The sequence below is a fragment of the Salarias fasciatus genome, chromosome 22 (genome assembly GCF_902148845.1).
Source record: "Salarias fasciatus chromosome 22, fSalaFa1.1, whole genome shotgun sequence".
NCBI lineage: Eukaryota > Metazoa > Chordata > Actinopteri > Blenniiformes > Blenniidae > Salarias > Salarias fasciatus.
In genome coordinates this window covers 16,150,253-16,169,137 of record NC_043765.1, presented here as the reverse complement: position 1 = coordinate 16,169,137, position 18,885 = coordinate 16,150,253, and the positions used below count along the sequence as shown (strand labels likewise).

General features: G+C 44.9%; 2 protein-coding genes across 2 annotated transcripts; both read right to left on the bottom strand.

Annotated features, from left to right (window-relative positions):
* Positions 1-1,154: 1,154 nt before the first annotated feature.
* On the bottom strand, positions 1,155-9,122 carry LOC115409348 (SWI/SNF complex subunit SMARCC1-like). The gene is given in 29 exon segments (XM_030120491.1): positions 1,155-1,437; positions 1,536-1,622; positions 1,705-1,837; positions 2,729-2,863; positions 3,069-3,211; positions 3,293-3,401; positions 3,481-3,527; positions 3,614-3,685; positions 3,775-4,033; positions 4,180-4,239; positions 4,486-4,596; positions 4,691-4,844; positions 5,013-5,110; positions 5,112-5,127; positions 5,224-5,295; positions 5,376-5,491; positions 5,621-5,649; positions 5,908-5,967; positions 6,044-6,150; positions 6,230-6,333; positions 6,468-6,593; positions 6,700-6,775; positions 6,864-6,933; positions 7,031-7,100; positions 7,232-7,324; positions 7,404-7,485; positions 7,584-7,669; positions 8,007-8,126; positions 8,903-9,122. Coding segments are annotated over 29 exon segments (2,880 nt in total). The 5' UTR covers positions 9,080-9,122; the 3' UTR covers positions 1,155-1,369.
* A 4,290-nt stretch (positions 9,123-13,412) lies between these two features.
* LOC115409345 (kelch-like protein 7) lies at positions 13,413-18,342 on the bottom strand. The gene is given in 13 exon segments (XM_030120488.1): positions 13,413-14,256; positions 14,327-14,510; positions 14,595-14,692; positions 14,914-14,981; positions 14,984-15,114; positions 15,233-15,473; positions 15,617-15,759; positions 15,881-16,055; positions 16,145-16,320; positions 16,405-16,529; positions 16,704-16,797; positions 17,637-17,739; positions 17,921-18,342. Coding segments are annotated over 13 exon segments (1,833 nt in total). The 5' UTR covers positions 18,050-18,342; the 3' UTR covers positions 13,413-14,090.
* Between the last annotated feature and the right edge of the window lie 543 nt (positions 18,343-18,885).

Below are 18,885 nucleotides of genomic sequence, written 5' to 3'. Positions count from 1 at the left end.
GCAGCAGCTACACACTCTTGAGTCCTTTCTGTGTGATGCTGCTGCACAAACTGTTCAAATTGCTGTGAGACGTCCACCCTGCATCTTATTGTTCAATTTCAAATCAAGTGTGATTTGCCACAAAGTGTATCAACAATGGAAATGTTTTCATCCTCTCGACACGTGGATAATACTCTGGAAGACACCGTCATCATCATATACAGACTATTTATGTTGCTGGAATAAAAGTTGTGCTTCTGTCATGTAATTCACCATCAGTTACATGATTTTCCTTTTCCTTTACAAAGTTACCAAGAGAACCTTGTGGAAAAACAACTGCACTTCTGAGGATATTCAGCTGGATCAGCTACTTTTTCTTTGGTGGAATAAATGATCAGTGTGTTGGCTTTGTCATGTTTAATTTGTAGTTTCAACTGAAATCAATCTTTAAAAAAAATTATTTTTCAACCAGATACACGCTTCATATTATCTTTCAGGACAAAGATGATAATGAGATTATTTTTTAAGCATGAAGTAATATTTCTGAGACGACTAGTTATTTGGATTCAATCTATTTTTAAGGGCTGTCAACAGATATTAGAGCTACACATAAGATGCAGTTTTACATACATTTATTTTTTTGCGTCCATGCACAGCACCTTGCAAAGGTACTTGCACAACATCAATATTGTTACAAAAATTAAATTGACGTGAAATAAAAGGCAAAATGAATATCTTCAACAGTTGTTTTTTTTTTCTGTTAAAGCAGCAACCTTGTTTTTCTAACCATATGCTGTTTAAACAGGCTTTATTCTCCCCCAAAACATGCAACAAAGAGGTTTAAGAAGTTATTACTCTCCTCCCATGACGGGCACATAAGGTGCTGAAGGTGCAACAAGATCCACAGCAATGTTCAACAGGACTTTGGGGTTTTTCTTATTGCAACAAACAAGATTTGTAAAATAAGATGCTCAGGATTGCTTCATCATTTCATTCAACTCCATGATCGTTTCCACTCATTTCAAAATAATCACTGCTGTCAAACTCTTTTGGCTTCATGTGAGTCTTAACATTTAGTTTTTTGACAACATGTGCATGAACACCACACCTTGTACACCTTTTGGTGGAACAAAATTAAACTGAAAGAATTTAAAGATCACAACACAACACAGTGAGCTTCTTAAAAAAGGCAACTTTAATGAGTCAGGATGAAACTGAAGATTCCTCGACTCTCACTTCAGGACACACACATTTCACAAACAAAAGACAGGCTGGGACGATAACGCGACACATCACTTGTGTTGACATTCTTGTCAAACTTTTCAACCAAGTCAACACTGACGGAACAGACAACATTATTTAGCTGAAAGAAAACCTTTTGTTCTCCAGTTTAGTTGTGACTGGATGATGGAGGGCCGGTTTGAGCAGGAGCTATCCCATCAGGCTGTGAGGACGGGTCTGAGAAAATCAGCAAAGAAAGTTTCTATCAGTGAACATACATAAATAAAATCAGCAGTGTGTCATTAACCCCAGCGGAAACTGAAGAGTGCTCTCACACATGCCGTTGGGAGCTCCAGGGTGTCGAGAGGCCATCGACTGGGCGTTTGCTCCAGCAGGAATCATCCGATTGGACACAGGCTGACCTGAAGGAGAGAGGAGCATCAAGATGTAAACACAAAACTCAAAGTGTTCAGAAAAGATGTGTGTGTGTGTGTGTGTTCAGACCTGAATGCTGCACCGTGTAGCCCGCCTGGCCCTGCTGCTCCCTCTGCTGGCGGACTTTGATCTCTGCCTGCTTCAGCTGCTCCGTGTGGAAAGTCTGCCTCTCAGACAGGAGTTGTTGACGCTGCTGCTCCAACTGCACGACAAGGACACTTTGTTATTGTGTTTCTAAATGTCAACAGCTCAAGGAGCAAAATACTCAAAAAACAAGCTGAATTTCAGAAAGAGATTGAAGTGAGATGTGATTTGATTACAATGATTCTTGGTGGGATTGTTGCAGTAGTACAATCGATTTATAAACCACTGAAATCTGAAGAATTCAGAAATAAAGGAGCTTTAAATAGATCAAACATCCCCAAAGGTCATTCTCACTGATGTGCATAAAGGAGGAATTCCTGTAAACACCTTGATCCATTTCCACATTTCATGAGCCGTTGACATGTTTTTAACTGGTAAACACCACAAACACAATGAACATGTCTTCTATTGTCACACATCACGCTGTGTATATGGAACAGACTTTTCATTGCAACACATGATCGTTGACATTCTTTGAGCTGTTGCTGTGGAACTTTTTTGAGACAAGGCCAAAGATGAGGAATCAGGGTTTCGACGCTCACAGGAGGATTATTTAGGACTGCGAAGGATACAGACACAAGTCAGCTGACTGACAGTAAAGCCACCACTCTGAACAGAACTCCAATGCGACTGTCCTTTCCCGAGTCTTTCTCAGTTTATATCGTAGCAACAACCACCAAGTCAGATCAGTTTGAGTCCTCTCAACCAGTGACAGAGCAGTATGACCTTTCAAACAATTTGTTGAAAGGAATTTGAAGTCAAAATATTCTAGATCAATTGATAAAAGAAAAAAAAAAAACACCATCAGTGTAAAAGACAATGGCACAAACAATTCTTTGTTTTCTTTGTCCCCTCCCACCAACATCAGTCCTGACTCGGTAACACCCCACAGCTGTGAACACTACTGGGTGACCTTGGTTTGAGCAACATCAGTGGATTTTCTACTCACAGCCTCTTTCTCTCGATCCATGATGGTCTCCAGCTCCTCGAAGTGTCTGAGCTTGATCTCCAGCTTCTTCATCTGGGTCTCCACCAGCAGAGCCACCAGGGACTTGATCTTCCTCTCCTCTACTGCTGCCAAGTGCTGCAAATTCAGAAGATGTGGAGCGTCAAGAGTTTTACTTCAGATTGGCAAAGCAAAAACAGTGTGTGGGGATAAAGCAGTGAAACAAAGAGGAAAACCTTGCTTTATCACTGTATGAAGGCTGATTCTCTCACTAAGCAGCACAGGATTGTGTCAGCTGACCTCGACTCAGCAGTGTGTGTTTCAGTTGGAGGACAGTTTCTACCTTGGCCTTGGTGGCAGCTGAGGTCAGAGCAGCAGCAGCCGCTGTGGAGACGCTGCTCTCCACCAGCTCCAGCTCCATCACCCTCCTCCCCTCATCTCCATCTCCCTCACGACGCCCGATGCTCTCATCATCATCTCCTCTTCCTGATACACAAACACACAAAGTCTTGTTAATATACCCAGACTGGGATGCACACACACACTGTGCTGGACATATCAACGCACCGTCTCTCTCCTCGGGAAGCATGTTCTCAATGTGTTCCCTTTTCACTCGCTCTCCTTCCACCTTCGGCCCGCTGGGTTCCAGCTGGAGGCCGTCGGCTCTCGCTGGGACCTGAGATGAATTCACAGGCTGAAGTTAGGCAATGCAAATCACGAGCAAAGAAAAGGTAAAGAATAAAACTTTCTGTTACCTGATGAGAACTGGAGTTTGTCTCCAGATTCTCTACATCCATTAATTCTGTAAGAAAGTAACATTAATGAGCACATCAGAAGTGAGACTGAAACATAATTGTTTAACTATGAGAACGTGTACGTCTCTCTTGCCTGTTTTTTCTGTTAGGTTGGACTTCTCAGAGGTTTTATCCACGGATTCCTCTTGCACTTGAGAAAACTCCTCTGAAGACAAAGATGAAGAGTCACCACAACATCATTTCTTTGAATCTGAGAGTGAGATTTCATCCAGGAGTCTAGAGTGATCAGCTCACCCAGCGCCGCCTTCGCTGCAGCTGACGCCACGCGTGGATCCACCACAGACGCCAGGAAGGCCACGGTGCTCATGACAGGGTTTTCCGACTGGCTGAAAGGCACAGGTTGATACGCCAGTGGGCCCAGAGAGGCCGACGAGTCCTCCAGGTAAGGGTCTTCTATTGGTAAACGAAGGAAGTGAAGTATACATTCGTCCTGCGTTCTGGAGCCCACGTGCTCCGACACTTTGTTCCAGTCGTCTCTGTAAACCTCCAGAGCCTAGGGCACAGAAAGAGGACATACTGACTTGTAAATCTTAAAAAGAGCCATCAGAGGAAAAGAAGAGCTCACGTATCAACATGTATCCGTTTCACACCCATGAAAGCATGAAGCAATGTGTCAGAAAACCAAAACTACAGCCTTACTTCCAGTAGCAGGAGTGTCTCCTGCTCTGTCCATTCCCTCCCTGCACTCGCTCCTTTAGTCTGAAACAGAAACAAAAGCAGAGAAATTAGTTCAAACGATAACTTGTAAACTAGTAGACTGGTGGGTTGGAGCAGATTCCAGCTGACGACAGGCAAAGGTTGGACAGATCTTTTTTCAATTTTGTGTCGGAGAATCTTCTCTGAACATTCAGTAAATCATGTCGTGTCATGCCTGAATTAACTGTGGGCGGAGCAACAGGCTCCAGTGTGTTACTGTCTGTATTTTGTGCTGTTTGGGAGTGAGACCTTGGGGTGTTTCCTGGCGTAGATGTCAGTGCGCAGACCGAAGTTTTGGCAGTCTGACGGCTTCTCTCTGCTCCTTTCAGGGAAATACAACATGTGCTGCGATGCCGAAACCTGCAGGAAGAGCCAGAGGCAGAGATCATTTGAAAGGAGTTTAAGATACAGAGTGTCTGTGAAGTTCCGTCTGTGTGAAAGCGGCAGCACAAACCTGGAGGGGTTTGTGCTGTAAGGGGGCCAGCCCAGACGGCGTGTCAGCCAGGACGTTGAAATGTGGCGTGGGTGGAGGCCCCATGGGGAGAGGGCGGCTCTCTGCATCCACTTGGTAGTTGATCAAACCCCACTGCTCCAGAAATGCATGAACCCTGCACGCAAAACAATTTCACTTTGGGTTAATTTATCACGTAAGCAGAGACACAGCAGAGCAGAGATATGTGTTTAATCTTTTTGCAAATCTTTTTCCATATTTGAGCCTTGTTTAAATGAATGGAGCGTGGTTGGACAAAACCTGACCCCCACGCATCAAGTTCTACCTCATGACGGCACAGACATCTCCGGTGAGGTTTCGTCTGCAGGACGTTGAACTGAGATACTCCTGGGGGTTGAGCCGATACGTGTCGATCATGAAGTTTTCGATATGCCAGGAAGCTGCAAAGTACGTGGGACGTCAGTGGAAGACGTTCTTCACCATAACGGGGAAACGTTTCGGTCGGATCGTCTGAATCAATCTGAAGCAGTACTCACATTTCAGGAGATTTCGATTTGTTCTTTCCGTTAAAGAATTCAGGCAGCGCACGTTTCTCTATTGAGTGAATGCTGGAGAAGTTTCTCTAATTAGTCTGGAAATCTGGCAAAATCACAACCAGGTGACACTTGTTTGAAATCTCTCGACTCACCTGTTGTAATTAAACCAAGAGGTGTAGCTTGGTATTATAATGTGATGCGTTTGTTCCGTGATATTTTCCTCTCCTTCTGAGAGCCGCGGGATTTCACTTCTTCCGTCCTCGTCGTCCTGAACACATGTGAGCGAAGACACTTTAATAAGAGTTTTGAATTCCATTAAAAAAAAATAAAAAAAAAAAATATGAAAACCAAAACAACATGAAATGAAAGACGTTGAGAAACATCATGTCATGATTACCCTTCCTGGAAAATCATCTTCTTGATCATCTGAAAGAGAACGAGTCAAAATATGAGTCTAATCAAACAGTTATTATTCTGTTATCATCATCCTGGTTAATTTGACTGTTTTGCTTCTCTAACTCTGAATAACGTGCTGTCTGATGGGTTGGAGTGGAAGGCTTCGTTTCTGTGTTTTGGATTTTCGTTGTGTTTAGAAACAACAAAATGTGTTCCAAAAAAAAAGAAAAAGAAAAAGAAAAGCATGACTGTATATTTAAAGCTGGAATATCCAAGCACTCCTCTTACCCAGGTCAGCCATGATTCCTCCTTTCACAGGCGTATTCTCACTGTCTTTCTTCAAGTTCACTGCAGACAAAGCATTAATAAGTAAAAAGCAACAGAAAACTTGTTGGCAATGCACGAAAAGCATGCCGTCTGTTACCATTTTTGGGCAGAACAACCTCCTCCATGTTGGGCACCGGCGTGGGATCCTCCATGTCTTTGGTCAGGTCCTCTTCTGGCTCTTCCTCTGGTTGTCCGCGCCTTCTCCTGCAAGCAAAGGAAACTAATTAAATTTGAAACTTTGCGCTGTGGTGGTGTCAAACCAGCATAAACCTCTTTATCCTACCCCTTTTTTCCTTTCTTCCTGCCTTCAGTGGCAGGAGGAGAAGGGGAGCGCCTTCTCTTTTCGATGGGGTGACTTTTGGATCCTGTAACAAATACAGACGAAAACTCTAAAACAAGTTCTAAATGTTTCTAAAAATAAATGCAGCTTTTACAACAGTCATAAAAAGAAAATACCAGAGCAGAAGTCATTAGTTTGAGACCGAACTGAAAATAACCTCATACCCCGAGTCAGACCTTACCTGATCACCTTGGAGATGAATCCGCCGACGGAGGATGACGGGGACATTCCTCTCATCCACACAATAATCCTCCTCATTCATCCACTCATTGAAGACATCTGTGTCGAGAACCCAACCAGCATGGACCTGAAGCACACGCAAACGCAGAGTAATAACTGACAGGCAGTGTAGGCTGACATCAAGTGTGACTTTTGTGGTACACAGCGTTTCTTATGTCAGCTAAAACACTAACCTTCCAGGGCCTTTCTGGATGTGGCGGCTCCTCAACCTCTGCCTCAACATCACTGGAGGAAAGCCAGCTGTCATAACTGATTAGAAACAAAAAAGTCACAGTCAGCGAGTTCTTGTTTTCTCCATCTGTGAGCGTCTCTGTCCGTGTGTTTGCTCGTGTGTTACCTGTCGGGGTGCATGCCCCAGTGCACCAAGACATGCTTGTCTTTCTTCATAACAGGACGCATCCACTCATCTAAATGTGAGCACAAAAGAGTTTCAGTGTAGTTTAAGTGAAGGTTTATATATTTTGACCTTGACAAAAGCACATAAAGACACAGATTTCAACCGACCCTCCTCGGTAGAAGATGGCGACGCGTAGACGTGATGACTGGCGAGCATCCTGTCCTCAGTGACCGTGCCCTACATTAAAAAAAGAAACCAAAAAACACAAACAGTGATTATCACTGAAATGAAGTCATAGCAATAACAGAGACATTTTTCTCAAGGACTCTGTCAAATTTTGTCGACTGGCCTTTAACTCAGCGGTTTACCTGGTGTTTAGTGATGATACCACTCAGTCTGCTGCTCAGCTCTTGATCCAGGCTCGGGTCCAGGTACACCACAGGTAGAGACATACAGTTGTTCTGTTGAAACAGAACAGTTGGTGTGAATTGATATAAAAAACATCTGTGGTGGATGCATTAGTACTTGTTCCTTTGTTACCTGTGTAAGTGCTTTCTCAATTGTAACAAACATATCCACATTCCTCTCAGTTCTGGACGGATTCTGCAGGTCAAATCGCCGCCTATGTTTCAGTACGGAGGGAATGAAAATATCATCAGTAATTCATTTATGAAAAATCAAACAAATTTATCACAAGTTGTGTAAAAGCTGAGTACCCACCAGCCTTGTTCCACCTTGAACTTGTACGCAGTGCCCAGAATGTGACAGAGGCCGCCACCTGGCCCCAAATCCAGGAAGCACTGTGCCTACAGAGGAAAATTCAAAATCAACATTGTGCTTTTTTCAATATAATATCTTTCAATAATAACATGACTATCAAGAACACAAATTTCCAGACTGATTGAGTTTTATCTCTAAATACAGCAAGACTGGAGGTCAGTCCATGCTTGAGCTAATGTCAATTCAAATGTCTGTTTTTATAATACATCATTATAATTGTAATTCCATTTATTTCCTCAACTCAGCAACAATGCACCTGCATTTGTCAAGCACATTCGAGACTTACTGCATCTTGAAAACCAGTATTTTTTTTTTGTCAAACATGTTCAGAGTATCATCTGATGACAACTAGTGAAAACTCACAGGTAGTTTGGTGAGTGCAGGACTGACTGCTTGTCGTCCAAAAGCATCCTCTTGGAACTGCAGAAGCTGCAGGGTGACTGCAGCCAGAGCCTGACAGGATGGGGAATCCACCAGGACATGCTGGGAGAAAACACGCCAACTGTTAACAGTATTCTTTATATATTCATTGAAATAACAGCTCACTGCAGTCATGTGATGCATGTGTCTTTCAGGTGATGGGTGCGATCTACCAGCACAAATTGATCATTTCATTGTTGTTAATTAAACAATCCATCGATTACCAAATATAAACTTGCACGATTTATCGATTGCGACCATTGCAAGCTAATTTGCATTGGTAATATGTGCTGAGCGATCGATGGATCTTTGCGCAACTAACAGATCTATTTGTTGCAATCGGCAGATCGTGCATTACCTGTCCCGAGTACTGGGATGTGAGAGGAGAAACCGCCCTCAAGACTAGTGCATGCATCTACATGGGGTCACTCCTCCTCTCCTGAGCTGCTTGTAGCGCAGAGCCAGGCTCCTCTGCAGAGGTAACATTTCATCTGCTTCTTCAGCTTTGTAATTCTGCAGTAAATGTCCTCAATCTGAAGCCGGGCACACGAGACAGAATGATCTAAAAAAAGGTGATATACGGTGCATTTTTAACCCTGATGGCTTATTGTGATGTGTTGCACATCACCGCTGTTTTCTCCGCAGCTGCCGTGTTTTAATGAAATCGACCAGAAGAACAGAGAGCGGTCACACCTGCTGCTATTTGTTATTCACTTCTAAACTGTTTTGATCTCATCAATGCTGACTGTCTGTGTAAATACTGGCAGCTGGTGTGTTTGTTTACGCTGTGAGCCGCTGGGCTTGCTAGCGGTGGGTGGCTACATGTGAGGCTAGCTAACCTTTTTGTAGTGCTTCCCGATCCACTGTCGGACCCCCTCCAGCTGCGCGACGCTGTCCGGACTCTCCCAGAACCTTGTGGACGGGCTGGTATCTTTTTTCCGGTGTGCAAAAGCTGCGAGAATGCCTTGACTTATCCCGGGAAGCCCGAGGTTTGTTCCTCCTGACAGTGCGGCCATGGTGAAGTTTGAATCCGGTGTTTCGGATTAACTGGTATCCATTTTAACTGGGAACCGACTTCCTTCAGCTTCCGTTTTCTTCAAATGTTAAAAATGTTGAAATGTTAAAACCCCGACATAAGTCTGTAGCTGTCCCGGTGCACGACGTTTAACTGCATTCACAATAAAGTTTAAAAGTGCAGTGCTACTTTATTTGTGTGTTATCTTTACGTACGCTGTTACTAAAGACAGGAAGTTGGTCACCAGATAACAGGGACACCAGTTAATCCGAAACACCAGTGAACACAGCTGCTCCCTCGTTCGGTCGCGTTTCCGTTCTCTCGCGACATTTGGCACCTTTGTCAAAATTCAAAATATAGGTATTTAGTTTTCACCATGTAACAGTCACATATATTAAAGCTCCCGTGCTTTAGAAATGAGTGAATTTTAATTAATAAATACTTATGTTGGACATAATATAATTACATGTGTGTACATTAGAATACAAGAAAAAGAGTTGTAATCAATTGCTTTTATTTTGAAGTGTGATACTGGAAAGGAAGTGACTGAACAAAACATAAACAGAAAGTAGAGGGGAAATAACGTTGGTTGGTATACTTACATATTTCAGAGCTTTGTTTCAGAATTACTGCCTTGATTATACGTTTGAAGATGTTTCAGTTCAATCACATGTCATCATTGTTTCTTTGCAGTCATTTGTTCAATAATTCCAGCTTTCAGCTCTTCGTTTCCAGCGTGGTTTAAAATTTTTGTTTCATAATGTTCCTGCAGCCGGATGTCTACACAAACCGCTGCACATCTGCACATTTCCTTGTGTGGCATCAGTGCGTCGGCAGTAGTACATCTGACTATTCTCGCTTTATTTCTTTCCAGCGCCCTGAGGTCCCCCATGGGTGTCCACGGTCTGACCTCGTACGTGGAAGGCCACAGACACCTTCTCAAAGATGTCAAGCTCAGGGACAGCCGCCTCGTGATCGACGGCTCCAGCCTCTACTATCGCCTCTACTTTAACAGCGGGCTGGACCAGCAGCGTGGAGGAGACTACGACCAGTTCTCTCTCCGCCTGCAGCAGTTCTTCTCAGCGCTGAAAACCTGCAGCATCCAGCCTTATGTGGTTCTGGATGGAGGTAAAGATCATGCTTTGTCAGTCCTCACATTTCTATAATTGATTTTGAGACGTCCCATCTTTTCTCATGACTTTCAGGGATGGATCCCAGCGACAAGAAGTTTGCCACTCTGCGGCAGCGTCTGCAGTCCAAGATAAAGGAGGCGGACCAGCTCGCTCATGGCCGCAGCGGAAGCGTTCTTCCCATCCTCACACGACACGTCCTGATCCAGGTCCTCACCCAGATGGGAGTCCCCCTGGTGCAGTGTCCAGCCGAGGCGGACTGGGAGATTGCCTGTTTGGCACGCCAGTGGAACTGCCCAGTGCTGACCAGCGACAGTGACTTTTATATATTTGACCTTCCAGGTGTGGGTAGTGACAGAATATTCACTACACATGAACACACAAGTTTACAGTTTTATAAGAAATTACAGTAAGAATGATTTTTTTGTTGTTGTTGTTTTGCATATTATAACTTTTGTTTTCTCATCCCAGGGGGTTATCTGCCATTCCAGTTTTTCCGCTGGAATCACCTCAGCGGCAACGCCAGTAACCGCTACATCTCCGCTCGCTGCTACACCGTCTCTGGCCTCTGCCAGTGGTTTGGTAGCATTCACCACGAGACGCTGGCCTTGGCCGCCGTCTTAATTGGAAATGATTATGGTGCTCCGAAAGAGGCGAATAAAGTCTTTGCTATGTTGAATGAGAATAGTTTCTCGGGTAGAGGCGGAGGATCTGCTTCGCGTATCGACGGCCTCCTCCTCTGGCTCTTCTCTTTTCGTAATGTAGCAGAGGCCTTAGAGGATGTGAGTGCGTTCATGGCTGGAGGCAATAAAGGACAAGTGGGTGTAATCACTCACAAGCTGAGGGAAGCCATGCAGGAATACAGCATCGACTCTCCGAGCTCCCTGGCTCGCTGGTTCTCTGGAGCTGGCAGTGCGGTTCTGGGGGGGCAGATCTCACTGCTGCCACAGTGTTTGTCACTGGTTGCGGCACAAGGGCTTCTTCCTCAGTGGGTGATAGATGTTTTAGTGAAGCACAGAGCCATGCTCATCGCACAGGTGGAGAACAGTAAGTTAGCCAGCAGTCACTGTGTTTCTGAGACGATACGCCAGGCCGTGTATGCGATCTTACTGCAGAAGCCCAGAGCAGGTGGAGGTCCTCAGCAGGCGGCTGGACCACAGGGAGGGAGAGGTGGGAGAGGACGTGGTGGAGGCAGGGGTCCGAGCCACGGGTTGCCTGCACAGCATAGTGCAAATGATGATCTGAGCATGGGCAAGCAGGAGCGGCTCCACTTTTTGTGGAGGAGTATGACCGTCTGGACCTCAACATGAAGATCAAAAGTGTGGCGGTACAGCCTCTCAGAAATCGTTTACACCTGGAAGGGATTGCTGAGGTAAACCTGAAAAGAAAACTGTCTTATTTAATATTTTCAGTGTTTTTCTTTTGGAGAAATGCCCATGTCTTCTCCCCTGCTCTGTACCCAGGCCCTGCGGCTGTGCGCCTCAGTGTTCTTCTGGAAACCCTGGGAATATCAGAGTCCGCTCTGTCTCCTGTTCCTCCCACATGCAGCTGGCGGTTGCAGTGACGGCGTTCTGGATGCAAAATGCAACACCAAAACCTTCCCAACCCCAGCTGCAGGCTTTGCTGCTTTGCATGGTTTACGGAGAACTGTCCCGGATTTTCCAGCCCGAGGCTGCTGACCACCAACACTCCCGTCAGTTCAGCCACATTTAGTTGAGAACACTAAAATGCAATTTTATTAGTCAATCAGTTATTAATCAATAATCTTTTTTTTTGCTTCGTCATACCAGTCAATCACGTAAACTGGGCGACAGAGCGTGGAGTGCAGCCGGGGCTGATCGACAGCGTGTGAGAGCGGGGGAGAGGCGAGGCCTGGATCTCGCCGTGGCTCACGGTTTCAGCCAGTGGCAGGCCTGCCTCTGGAGCTCACTGTGCCTGAATCAGCTGCTGCTGCTGCCGCTGCCTGCACCCCATGCCACGGTAAGAGGCGGCGGTGCGTCAGAGTAATGTTTCTCCTCTTAACTTATTATCAAATTATAATCATGGAAGCGCTGATTTTTACCTGACAAACGTTCATTTTGAATATAAGTATCACTCGAAACGTTTTAGTTTAAATTTAGATTAAAGTCATTGATGCATATTTAGATTTTTTTTTATTACATTTTCTTGCCATCTCAGAACATTATTTTAAGTTTTTCTGAGATTGATTTGAACCCCTCCAAAAAACGTTTTTAAGGCTTACTATTTCAGTGGCTCATCGCCCTGATCTCTGAGAAATCAGACGGAACCTTCTCTCCTCTCTGCGTTCCAGTTTGTTCAGCGGTACCTTGGCCCACGGCCTCGTCAGGTATCTGAAGGGGGGCCGACCGGCAGAGAGCCTGCTACCTGTGGGATCCTTCTCTGGGAAACTCTACGCATCTCTGCTGAGTTCTGTGAAGAGCTGCGTCTCCGCAGCCGATGGGTTCTCCTTGTCGACGGGCAGGAGAACAGAGGCAGAGGCCAGGGGAGGAGAGGAAGAGGGGGAGGCGGAAGAGGAAGAGGAAGAGGAAGAGGAGCTCAGGGACGCGGTGGAGGTGTCGATGAGCTCGCTAACAGATTTGCACTCCTCATGTCCGAGGAAGAGTTTGATGATGACTAACATGGAGAAGAATAAAGAGGCTGATTTATTTTTTTTTTCCGATGGGCCCAAATGAAGAGGGACGAGTCAGTCGTTTGTAAAACGTACTCAGGGATATAAATCTTTGTAACGCACCTTAATGTCAACCTGTTTTAAGTGTCCCGCAGTGTTTTAACTCCCATCTGACTGTTTTTATATTCAAATCATGTGTCGTCAAGACAAATGTATCAAAACATCTGATCGGTTTTCCTGTAGTAACTTCTTGACATGTTTTAATCTACTTTTACATGCTGGCGTTTATCACTGAAATTTTATTTATCTATGTGAAAACATGCTTTTAACTGGAATGTTGAGTATGGACCAGAAAACTATCTGGCTATCAACACAGTGATCAATTTACGATATGCCACTTATTTGCTGCTGCCTTAATATTTCAAATGAAGTGTTCTTAATTTGTTTTGTTATCAATGAGAATCAAACTTGCTTTTTACATGTCAGTATTCACTGTATTTTCTACTTGTCCTCAAGTATTTTCTACGACTGGCAATACATCATCATGATTTAAAGACGTAACGCGATGTAGCAGAGAATTACTGAAACAGCTTTATTGTTTACCTGTAAAATAAAATATATCCACACTCATAACAGCAAGAGGTTTACCAGCCACAAAACTGAAAAGAAAAGAAAAGAAATGTAATAAAAAATGTTTTAAATCCTGTTTACAATAAAATTTCTTTACACAATCCAACTGGATATCCTGCTTTACAATCTTTTCTCGTTAAAAGGTTTGGGGGCCTTTTAACTGTAAAAATGTGTGTTCTTTTCCAGTGGCACATTTACATTGTGTGTACAGTTTTAGATCAGCTTCAAGTTACAAAGAAAATTGGGAAAACTAGAGAAGGTTACAGTAAAAACAATGTACAATATTATACCTGAACACATCTCTACATAAGCACAATGTCTCTCGGCATCAGCGGAACCCAAACCCTATTTCCAGATATTCAGTTTGCGTCGTGGAGAAATGAGGTGCTCAGTTTCAGTAGTGCACTCAGGCTCCTGCCCGAACCCCGTCTGCCTCAAGAAGGTAAAGTCAAAGAAAATTAACATTTATTTATTAAAACTAACAACTTATAAAAGACACTTATAAATAAACAGTTATTTCACTCTTGACCCAAGAGCTGGTTTGGGTGAAATAATCATTTTGGTGAAAGATCGGCTCCCTTCAGCGGGTTGACGAGCACCGCGACCCCCTGCTGCTGTCTGCGCTACGAGGACGACGAGGCCGACGCAGCCGAGGAGGCGGCGGATGCGGCGTGTGGCTGGGAGTCGATGAGATCCATGTCCTCGTCCTCGTTGACTCCGCACGTGTCGACCACACAGATCAGGCAGCTGGTGACGGGAAAGGCTCGCACCTTGCTGCAGGTCACCCACCTGAACAAGGAAGAAAAGAAGGTTAAAAAAAAAGAAAAAGAGCTCACCCACAGGTGGCTGATCCACTTACCGGTCAGTTTCTGTGTGGTACTCCAGGGTGTGTCCAAGTCGCCCCACGCCTTGAAACCCCGCCAGCACATAGATCACATCCCCGACCGCGGCACACTTCACCGTTATCCCTCGCCACGGCATCGCTGACGCCGCACGCCATTCGTTACTGGCAATGTCGTAGTATTCCACTGAGTCCAGCCCGCCTGCAAGGACAAGACAGTGTTACACTTCTACCTTTTAGTACCATCACTGCTGAGTCTTGATCAACACAACGGCTGCTGCATTACCCAGAGGCCCCTGCCCGCCAACAGCGTAGATCCTGTTGTTGACCACCACCAGTCCGTGGTTCTTCCTGGCTTCTCTCATCCCACACAACTCCCTCCATCTGGAAATGTGGAATTGGGAGTTTGACACCACATAGCGGATTATGTGCTGCTGTGTGTGGACTTTTCTAGAAACTAACGTTTGGCCTTTCAAACCCGATCAATCAGTAATAGTCTAAACATTTTAACTGGTAAAGAGAATTGTTGATCCTATTTCTCAGAAAAAAAATATGCACATTAAAATAAGCAAAATCTGCAGAGCTGGGTGTTTGTGGTGACTCACTGCTGCGTGCTCGGGTCGTAGACCTCGCAGTTGTTGAGGATTCTGCCAGAGACGTTGTTCCCCACCGTTCCTCGCAGACGTAAATGAGTCCGTTGGCCTCGACCGAGCCGTGGCTGCAGCGCGCCATCAGCATGCTGGCTTTGATCTGCCACGACTCAGTCCTCGTGTCGTAGCACTCAAACAGATTGAGGGCTGAGCTCCCTGTGGACACAAGAACACCATGATCAGCGCTGCTACTCGTACCGCAGTACTCTTACAGCGCCTCATTGTCAGGAATCAACTTGATAGACAATAAAACATGCATTTCTACGCCACTCACCAACTTCCGATCCCCCAGATGTGTAGATCTTGCCCTGGGCGGCGCAGGCGGCCAGGCTGTCGCGAGGTGTGGGCGGGCCCAGCTTGGAGTACCAGCTGTCCTTCAGGACGTTGTAACAGTCCATACGCTTGATGGGGAAGAGCTGCGAGCCGCCCAAGATGTAGACCACGTTGTCCCAGAAGACGGCTGTGGCGTCCCGGCGCTTCTCAAAGGGGCAGCGGATGTCTGTCCAGGTGGATTCCTGTGTGAGGAGGCATCCTGACGCTTGACGCATGCCACTGATACGAGTCGAAATAATCTTAAACTTGGCAATCACACTGTGGGGTGATACCATATTATACAGGTGTTCCATGGGAGAGGAGAGCAGCATGTGCACTCTGATACCTTGGGGTTGAAATAGCGACAGGACTGAGGCTGAGAGCCTCCGAAAAGAGCGATGCGGTAGTCATGTTTCTTGCGCCGTGGCCTGCTGCTCTCTCCCAGGTCCTCGCGGTCCTCCAGGGACAGCAGGTGGTAACGCATCCCACCTGAAACACAAACACTGCTTAGTGAGAGCTCGCCTTCCCCTGCAACCCTCCTGCAAGTCAGACCAAGTTGCATCGGAGTCGGACGAACGGACAACCGTAGTTCCGCCGGATGTATACTTACTGATGACCATCTTGAGGCACTGCGGATTGTCCTGAATGAGCGGCTCAGCCTGCACAGTCTTGGAGAGGAAGGTTTTGGAGACCAGAGGAAAGCGGACACACCCCAGCACCTCCACCATGTACTGTTTTCTGTTGCATACGTCGTACTTCAGCCAGCGCACCGCAGCATCATAAATCTAAAATCAGAAACAGCAAGACTTGAAATTAAAAAGAAAAGCTCATCATTCTTTCCTTCACATACAAAATAAGATAAGATGGTGTGTACCTGCGCCTCAGCACGGACTGTTAGTTTGTCCTGGTGCAGCAGATACGTCAGCTGTTTGACATCCAGGTGTAGGAATTCATCCAGCTTGTAGACTTCTGTGAAATGAAGCTGGAAGAAGTCGTCCGCTGCTGCCTTCAGCTCGGGACAGTCCATACAGTCTGCGAGAGCCGAAATGCCTGCGGGAGGGGTAGAAGATGAAGACTGTTAAAATGAAAGAAATGACATTACGGGAACTTCTGTATCATCAATTAGAAAGTTACCGAGGCAGTTTGTCGCATCAATCTGTCCTTTGAGAAACTCCACACACATCTTCTTCACAGGCTCTATCTGGTACTGGTTGGCTGCATCCAGTAATGACTGCACATTGCTGCTGTTCACTGAGATGCTGGTACACACACACACACAAAAACACAATGATATGTAAGTTATTTGACAGAATTATCACCAAGCACACAACTTTTTTGATAAAAAGTAGTAAATACCACCAATTCTGTTGGTCACACTGCTTTTAAATCGCCTCATAACAAACACACACATCAGCCTCCACCGAAAATCTTACCGTGCGGTGTAAATAAATTCAATCAGCAGCTCAATGATCTCAGGCTCAGCGCTCCTCAGCTCCACCTCATGGGACATCGACTCCATCATTCTGGCTGAAAATGGAAAAAAGTAGAATGGAAGCATCAGATTTTTATTCCTGCAGCATTTTAGTTGACAACAACATTTATTACTTTGTATGACCACGTTGTACTTTACCTCTCAGGAATGAGTAACCTAATGAGTAACCTGTGCACATCGGCAGAATATGATTTGGTCGGTCATGTGTCAGAATCTTCAGCTAAAATATACACAATGCTGTTAAAAGTACAACATGTTTTGTCTTGAAGAAAATGTAATAGTAAAGATTTAGCAAGGATCCTTTTCACTGACATACAATATGCTGATATTTTTCAACTCCTGTAGACTGTTTGAGAATGCAGGTACTGAAAACCACAAGTATTTGTTTTCACCTAATTACAGAAATATCTGCATCTTTCCTGTAGTGATATATTCGTTGCTTCTCTTGTGATGTTCATCTGACAGCTGAATAAAGGGCAATGCTTTATATCATGCAAACATATGATGTATATCAGTTTGTAAAGCCTCAAGTGTTAAGCATAAAGCAGACGTCAATCAGTTCTAGAAACATGCAAAAAGTAATGTGCATCCTTAAATATAACCACAAACACAGCATGCACATGTAATTTCATGTTAAGCACCAAGCTTGTGGTTCACTTTGCTAATATGTCTTACTCTTGTATTAATAAATGACAATACAGGTATTAATAGCAGAAACATTAAAGCTTTATTTCAGGCAACACATGTCTGAATCTACTACCTCTCCAAAGACACGGTACAGGTGGAAATCACATTATTCCTCGAGCAGGAGAGTCTCCCACAGACCTCTTCCTGAACACAGTGTTGTGTATTAAAGTTATCATGCTACACTTACTGGTGAACATGAGGCTGAAGAAGTGGCTGGCAGCAGCCAGAACAACTCTGTGGGCTGGAAAGTGTTTTCCCTGAACCACCAGGGTCACATCACACAGTGTACCCTGGGAGAAAGGGGGGAGAGAGAGAGAGACAGAGAGAGAGAGAGAAAGGAAGAAAGGGCTCCATTACCACCATCCATCACCCCTGTGTTCTTTACTCTTTGGAACTGGATGCATGCACACACACATTAGACAAATCCCCACATGGCTGCAGGTAACCTCACGTGCTGCATCTTTTCTTTACCTGTTTCCTCAGGCTGTTCATCACCCCCATGATGCCGGACAGCTGCCTGTACTCCTCCTTGCTGGCACACTTTCTCTCGCCCTTCTTCTTGGAGGTGGACGCCTTCTCCGGAGAGGCCATTCCCGTCATGTCGGCCTGGTTCTTAATTTGATCTACTCACCTGTATGTTTCTGTGAGAACAGGAGACTCTCAGAGCAGCAGCACTGCCAGCTGCGTCCAGCTGCGAGCTCTTTGTTGTCAGCTCACCAACAATTTACAGGAGCCTATGGAGATATTTCCGGATTTCGAGGCAGCCAGTCTGAATGCAGTTCCTACACGAAGCTCATAAATTAAAAACCGCCTTCGGACAGGAGTTCAGATAATAATAAAGACGTATTATTAGTGTATTAAGTCTCTCAACACCCGGGACTAGCTTGTGTTGTTCTCGAGCTGCGTTCAGGCTCGACTATGAAGGAATTAGCGCGTCACTGCCCCCACGTGGTGAGGAGGAAACATAACAGGTACACGTTTGTTTGCACTTGACTCCCAAGACATTTTGCCGAACCAATCCACCTTGACAAGAACCAGACATATTTTCACAGAGCAAATTGACGCATCTATTAAAGACAGCACGTTAAAAATACAAGAAAGGTAAACAGTTTTCATATTTGCATGCCTCTTATAAGGAGCAGTTAGCAACAAGTAGTCTCTTCATCACTTGATAAGTCAAAGTCATGAGTGTCTGTCAAGAATATCACTGGGTCACAATTGGGTCCGTACATGAAGAACGAGTGTTTTCTTTGTACAGTGTGAGCAACAACAATGAACTATACTTCATGCACGGACCAAAATTGCATCTTTAAAAAAAGAAATAACTGAACGTTTCATTGTTTTGCCAAGTAAAACATAAAAGTGAAAATGTCATTATAATTTTTTGTAGAATTGATGTTATCATTTTGGTATGTAGTTAAAAAAATACAATAAAA